Source organism: Eutrigla gurnardus, assembly GCF_963514095.1.
Source record: "Eutrigla gurnardus genome assembly, chromosome: 9".
Classification (NCBI taxonomy): Eukaryota; Metazoa; Chordata; class Actinopteri; order Perciformes; family Triglidae; genus Eutrigla; species Eutrigla gurnardus.
The window spans coordinates 5,640,589-5,648,047 of NC_139923.1; the positions used below are offsets into that span (position 1 = coordinate 5,640,589).

A 7,459-nucleotide genomic window follows, 5' to 3' on the forward strand; every position below is an offset into this window, starting at 1 on the left:
TCACAAGGGGAAATAAGTACATAAAATGATTGATTGATAATATTGTGAATATTTTAAGGGGAACATTTCATTTAAACTATGTTGGACCTAAAGGCTTTTACTTCTTATTGTCATATTAAATATGAAATATGGATAATTCATTGGACTTTGAGTACATTTATTAATGCTATCTTGTAAATAAGATAAGTAATAATTTCACACGTTGTTTCATTAACTATCAGAACCTCCAAGAATCACATATCATTTTCAGTTAATAATTCACTTTATTTATTTCACTGTTTACCGGAAGCCAAATCGCCTCTTGCGCCCTCAGCATCCTGCAGCTCTCTGAAAATCAAATATTCCATATTACAGGACACCGGAAACGATTTGAAGAATTCAAAATTAAACTGTTTAAATTCCTTGTAACTAAACCGAAAAGAAAGTATTTTTTAGATTTCAACATTTCAATTTTTCGTGAAGTTTGAAGACACGCCTGAAAGGGAATCATTACAATGTTCTATTTGATACAATTAATTAATGTATTTATGTAGGTTATTAATTATTTCGTGGCGTTCGCAGTGGACATCTGTGTTCAGGGAAAGGGAGAAAAACGGTGCGTGGGTATTTTTACTTTGAAGGTCTTGACCGGAACCTCGTCGGGTTTCCGGTTCTAACTTGACCCAGGTCCTTGTTGTATGAAGAACCTGCTGATGGGAGACTGATGGAGTCCGCATCGAGTGTCACGTCGTCGTAAACCAGACGGATACACCAGATATTTGTTGGAGTTGATCAGGTAACATTGCTGTGTTTGATCACCTGTGTTTACACTGACGTCATGTGACGTTCAATGTCCACTGTACACTGATAATGAGAAATGCCGTCTATAATGCATGATGTGTATAATCAAACTGCTGCTGCTGTTCCGTGCTGTTTAATGTGGAGGTTCATGTACAGTGTGATTTCCATAATGATTACATATATAGGCCTATATGGCAGCGTCTCTGCCTGATCATTCATTCACTTATGTTTTACTCTCCTATTATTATTATTATTATTATTATTATTATTATTATTATTATTATTATTGTTGTTGTTGTTGTTTAGCCTACCTCAAAAGTACTAAAAATAGCTAATATATTTTCTTATCCTTAAACTACAATTATGGCCAACATACTGTCTGCTGGACTGGAATTAATTACAACTAAATAAATACATTATCAGTATTTTCTCTAAATCTCTGCTTACTCTCTCCCAAATAAAAACATAAATACATAAATAAACGTCTCATATTTCCTTAAATGTGCAAGCTGCACTACTGGCCTTTAGCCTTTTTTAGTTGTTTCATGTAGCAACCATCAATAATGAGAAGCAAATTTACTATATGAAAAAAAGTCTCCAAAGGATCAACATGAATGTCCTTAAAATGATCCTACGACTCCTAAACGTTTCATTCACACGCAAACCAAAATGTTTTCTGACGCCATGAAGGTTCGTTGATATCAGTGATATTATTATTTATTATTACTACATGTACAGTGTGCATTGTATGTAATGGATGTAGATTTCGTGGCAGGCTGCACATGGGCTTTACATATAACCAATTCATAAGTCATTCAGAGTTTAATCATTAAATCAGCTGCACACCAATTTCTATTGTTCAATCAAATCCATGTTTTAGACTAGTCTATTCTATTATCTTTCCATCTGGAGCTGAAGACAAAAGACAGAAAAGAGTAGAATATTTACATGGGACATAACACTCACTAAATAAATGACTGATCCAAATAATTTATAATTGCTGACATTTTTTCTAGACAGCTACTTATTGCTGTTTTTTGAAATTGATTTTCTTTTAACGTATTCGTGTTCCCTATTGTGTTTTGTGTGGGTGTGTGATGTCTTTATACCTGACAAATCAATGAAAATGTATGAGAGAAAAGGAAGACAAAAGAGAGTACGGTGCCTAAATAGGGGAATAACAGGGAAATAACACGGCACTCTTCTTTTACATGAAACAAGTGCTATGTGAAGTCAAACACTGTAGCTAATCTGGAAGATAACATCCTAACACATCACTGTGAATCTGAGTCTTAAGTGAATTAAAGTGAATAATGTGTGTGTGCAGCATCATGTTGGCCAGGAAGGGCCTCCTGCCAGACGGTTTCCTGCTGACCCGTCTGGCGGAGGACCAGAACCAGCCAAACCGCAGCCGCTCCAGATCTCAGAGAGCCCGCTTCATCACAAAGACCGGATCCTGCAACGTGGCTCACAAGAACATCAGGGAGCAGGTAGAGAAAAAGTCATTCAAATGAGCCCAACCTCTGCCAGCTCCTGCATTAAAACATATTAATGCAACAATAATTATAATACAATAATATAATGTTACTCTGAAGATGACGGCTTTTACTTTTGGTTCTTTAAATATATTTTGATAATAATACTTTTGTACTGTTACTGAAGTAATATGTTGAATGCAGGGCTTTTAATGAAGGAAAGATACCATTTTACTTAAATAAAGTGTTTATATATATATATATATATATATATATATATATATATATCTTTCATAAATCTCGTTCTTTTTAAGATTCATTATTTTTTCGAGCCGATAAAATAAAAAAAATAACATTTCAGACACGTGGCTTCCTTCTGCTCAGTCTCCCTCCTCTTCCTCTTCTTCATGTGTTTCAGGGTCGCTTCCTGCAGGATGTTTTCACCACCATGGTGGATCTGAAGTGGCAGCACTCCCTCCTCATCTTCACCTCAGCCTTCCTCTGCTCCTGGATGCTGTTCGCTATGATCTGGTGGCTCCTCGCCTTCGCTCACGGAGACCTGGAGCCCCGCGACCCCGGGGGCGAGCCGGGCCCCGTGCCCTGCGTCACCGCCATCCACTCCTTCACCTCAGCCTTCCTCTTCTCCATCGAGGTCCAGGTGAGAGCTGCTGCTGGTCCTGATCCAGGTGAAGTTGGTTTGTGGTTGTGGCGTGAACGCTGAGGTCCCGTCTGCTGCAGGTGACCATCGGTTTTGGAGGCAGGATGGTGACGGAGGAGTGTCCTCTGGCCATCACCGTGCTGATCATCCAGAATATTCTGGGGCTGATCATCAACGCCGTGATGCTGGGCTGCGTCTTCATGAAGACGGCGCAGGCCAACCGCCGAGCAGAGACGCTCATCTTCTCCAGGAACGCCGTCATCGCTTCTCGAAACGGTCGGCCCACCTTCATGTTCAGAGTCGGAGACCTGAGGAAGAGCATGATCATCTCCGCCACCGTCCAGCTGCAGGTGTCTGCAAGTCACAAGTAGCAAAGTCCTCATCAGGTTCTGATCTCCTGACCTGATCAGAGTTTTTTATGTTTGTTTTTGTTCATTTCATATATATTTATTACTTTACATGAATAGTGTAGTATTTAAGTTAGCGTGCTGAAGCATTAATATCATTCAGCAGAGTGTCAGTGTGGATCGGCGTTGGCCAGCCTCTCTTCTAACCAGAGATAAACTAAAAAGTGAAGAGAGTTTTGCTTCACCTGCAGAATGTTACTGAAACAGACTCAAAACAATTACAAAGACAACAAACCAACGACAAAAGAACTAAATAACTACACAAAGACGCCAAATTACCACAAAGAGATGCAAAACCACTAAAACAAACTACAAAGAGACACAATTCAATGGGGAAAACCAGCTAGAGGCGAAGAGACGCAACATGACCACAAAGAGACAAAAACTACTGGGAAAGCCGAGCTAGCTGTTAACCATGTTTCCAGTCTTTATGCCTTTAAGCCAGCAGGGGTCTCAAACTCAAACAGTCTCAGGCCGCTGATGGTCAACCTTGTCCTCTCCCTTCTACTTCTCATCCTGCTCTCCGTGTTCAGACCAGTGATGATGTTTGATGTTGTATTCCTTTAGAACCGTCACCTTTTCCTCACATATCAGACACGTAGCATTTCCTCTGAACTCCACAACAAAACACTGCAGCGTCCATCTTTGATGAAACAGTGTGTTCCCAGTCCACCTTTCTTTCAGCTGGGAAAGACACATCTTTGCTGTTTGTGGTGAAACAAAGGAAGCAACGCTTCAAGGCTGGACATGGAGCTCCACGACCTCTGACCTTTGTATTGGCAAACAAAATACTTTGTATTTAACTTTTTTATACAAATATAATTGGGTTTTATTACAAGGGGTTGTTCAAATTGATATGAAACAAGTATAAAATAATAAAATAATTTAATAAAAACTTTTTTTTGACAACTATCGTGGGGCCCGATGGAGAGGGGGGATGTTGCCCACGGGCCGCCAGTTTGAGACCCCTGCTTTAAGCTAAGCTATGTGTCTGCTGGCTTTAGCTTCATAGTGACTTATAGACATGAGTGTCTCAATGTGAACATCACACATACAAATACTACTAAATTAAAACCGTGAATATATCTCGGTCCTCATGTCGGGTTAGTGAAACTCTGGCTCTGCAGGTGATCCGGCGGACGGTGACTGCGGAGGGTGAGGTGGTCCCGGTCTGCCAGCTGGACATCCAGGTGGAGAACCCTCTGAGGAGTAATGGCATCTTCCTGGTGTCCCCTCTGATCATCAGCCACACCATGGAGAGAGGAAGTCCTCTGTACGAGCTGTCGGCCCAGTCGCTGGCCTCCGAGGACCTGGAGATCATCGTCATCCTGGAAGGTAAGGAAGCTCCCAGACCTGGATCCTGCTGGCAGAGACGCACTTCTTCTGATGTGGAGGATCTAACATGCTTCCAGATCTTTATGTTATTATTTCATCATAGATTGATATAACTATGCACTTCCTTAATGCACCAAACCTTTACCTTCTTCTACTTTTGCATGTCCAGCTCTTAAATAACTTTTACATTTGTACTTTATTTTATTTCTTTAAGAAACAATCTGAGAATCCATTATTAGTCCCATGATGGAGTAATTTAGAGAAAATTAAAATAAAATAAAAACAATAGAGATACTTAGATACTGTAAAGACTTAAGACTTAAAATCTTGAAAATGAACAAATAAATACAATTCACTTCCTATTATAGTTACACTTCCTGTAAATATAACATAGTCATATTTGTGTCGACTCAAAAGGTGAAAACTCAATTATTCATTATTCATTCATTATTAATCATTATTAGTAAAGAAAAACACTTTATTTATATAGCACCTTTAAAAACAGAGCTGACAAAGTACTTTGACAGACAAAGTAAACCAAAACAAGACAAGAAAACGAAGGTCAAATTTAAACACTGATAAAATAGATATAGTTTAGATGAAAAAATAAAAACAAAACCATACAATGAATACAAATTTAAAAAATGCAATAATTCAATTAAATTCAATTTGATTTATAGTGTCATATCACAACAGAAGTCATCTCAGTCACTTAACACATTGAGCAGGACTAGAATACGCTCATGATGTTCAGAGTTAATACATTTTCAAAGTCCCAACATCACCCAGGAGCGTTACAGCAACAGTGGCGAGAAAACCTGCCTTAATAGGCTTTTAGGCAGAAATCTTGTGCAGCCCAGGCCCTTTGGTTCCAACTGCATTTGGTGTTGGTAGTATAGTAGTAGCATTAACAGTAGTGGTGGTATTAACAGAAGCAATAGTATCAACAGTAGTAGTCCATGGCAGCAGGCACAGCTACGCCGAGATGGATCCATCCCAACCACGTCGCCGTAAACCAGAAAGCAGGAGTAGTTGAGCAGTCACACAGCGGGCAGGTGGAGCTACAATGTGGTGTTTCCAGCTTCAGGCCAGTTAGCAGTCTGCAACAGTCAGGACCTCAGTGGACTCTGCTGGACCAGAAAGCATAGCCAGACTCCCAGGAGTGATCCCGGGAGTAGTAAAGATAGTGACAGTAGAGATGTTGATTTTAGTCAATTACTTTAATTAAAAATACTGGCGGTAAGAGGCAAACAAGACCACAACATCGGTACAGTCCGGATCAGGTTCCACCACGGTCCAGGGAGACCTGCTAGGCAAGAGAGCACAGGGACTCCGGGGGAACATACACAGAGAGAGCGCGAGAGAGAGAGAGACTGAGACTCAGTGTGTCACTATAATCCCCCAGCAGTCTAGGCCTATAGCAGCTTAACTAAGAGCTGGCTCAGGGCAAACCTGAGCCAGCTCTTAGATGTGGGAACAGTGTCTGCCTCCCGAACCAGAACCGGAAGACGGTTCCACAGAAGAGGAGCTTGATGGCTGAAAGCTCTGGCCCCTGTTCTAATATTGGAGACATCATGATATTATCTGATGACGTCAGATAATATCAGAAGAAGACGGTGCAGCTGGAGGTGATTGGACGACAGATGGAAGAGCTGCTCTAATAAGAGCAAATGGAAATAAAATAAGTGAATAAACAAAAGCCGCAGTAAATAGGCAACACCAGATAATATCATGATGATCATTTTGACCACTAGGGAGCGGAATTGCTCTGATATATAATTGTGTTAAATATAATGCAATATTCTATAATATTAGAACGTGTTATCAATCTGCAACGTCAGCTCTGATGATTGTTTGTGTTCAGTATGTGCTGAGACACTGAGACAGGAAGTGAATCTCTCATCCTGTAGGCGTGGTGGAAACGACAGGTATCACCATGCAGGCCCGGACCTCCTACACCCCCGAGGAGATCCTGTGGGGGAGGCGCTTCGTTTCCATCATGACAGAGGAGGACGGCCGCTACTGCGTCGACTACTCAAAGTTCGGCAACACGGTCCCCGTCAGGATGTCGTGTCTCAGTGCCAAGGAGCTGGACCAGACCAGGGGGGTCCAGGAGGGCAGCTCCTCAGACCCCGCTAACCTGCAGGGCTGGGGGCTGGTCCGAGCCGGCAGGGGGGGCTTCCGCAGAGGAGGAGGCGGAGGCCGGGCCTGCGACGGCTCCTCGGCCCCGCAGCCCTGGTACGCCCAATCAGAGAAGCCAGAGAGGGAGGTGGAGCGGAGAGGGCAGAAGAAGACGGTGCAGCTGGAGGTGATTGGACGACAGATGGAAGAGGACGTGCTGGGAGAGATGAGCGACTGAGATGTAAACACATCATAGTGGGATTCAAATATTCAAAATGTTATAATGTAATAAAACACTCATAGAAACAATTATAGTGCAACATTAACAAAACGGTTAACACAACAAACATGCAATTATAGGTTGATATGTTATTTTATATGCGTTACCGTACTTATTGTGAATGATACATAAACCACATAAAGACTAGTATCGGTTTGAATACAGCACATGATAATAACTTTGTTGTTTTTCTTAAGATTAGATATGAAATGTTGAGAAATGTCTCTCTGTCTATAAACTGTTATTCATGATGTTTAATATATATTCTTTTGTATGATGTCTCATGTTGTGTTTGTTGTGTTGAGGGAACATTTGAGATGTTGAGTCCAGCAGCTAATAACATCCAATAAGTACCATTCACACAGGTATTAACAGTTTTCCTTTAGATGTATTTGGACAAAAT

General features: G+C 41.1%; 1 protein-coding gene across 1 annotated transcript; it reads left to right on the forward strand.

Moving 5' to 3' along the window:
* The first annotated feature begins 650 nt into the window (after nt 1-650).
* kcnj11l (potassium inwardly rectifying channel subfamily J member 11, like) lies at nt 651-7,061 on the forward strand. The gene is made up of 6 exons (XM_084018166.1): nt 651-775; nt 2,108-2,270; nt 2,674-2,913; nt 2,994-3,263; nt 4,448-4,655; nt 6,566-7,061. Exons 2-6 carry the CDS (start codon nt 2,112-2,114, stop codon nt 7,012-7,014), a joined length of 1,326 nt encoding a protein of 441 aa, XP_083874292.1. The 5' UTR covers nt 651-775; nt 2,108-2,111; the 3' UTR covers nt 7,015-7,061.
* Nucleotides 7,062-7,459: the final 398 nt, after the last annotated feature.

Excerpts from the sequence above, each read along its gene's own strand:
- kcnj11l (XM_084018166.1), top strand. The coding sequence starts at position 2,112 with ATGTTGGCCAGGAAGGGCCTCCTGCCAGACGGTTTCCTGCTGACCCGT. Across the intron at positions 2,914-2,993 it reads TCTTCTCCATCGAGGTCCAG|GTGACCATCGGTTTTGGAGG; the intron begins GTGAGAGCTGCT and ends CGTCTGCTGCAG. Across the intron at positions 4,656-6,565 it reads GATCATCGTCATCCTGGAAG|GCGTGGTGGAAACGACAGGT; the intron begins GTAAGGAAGCTC and ends CTCATCCTGTAG.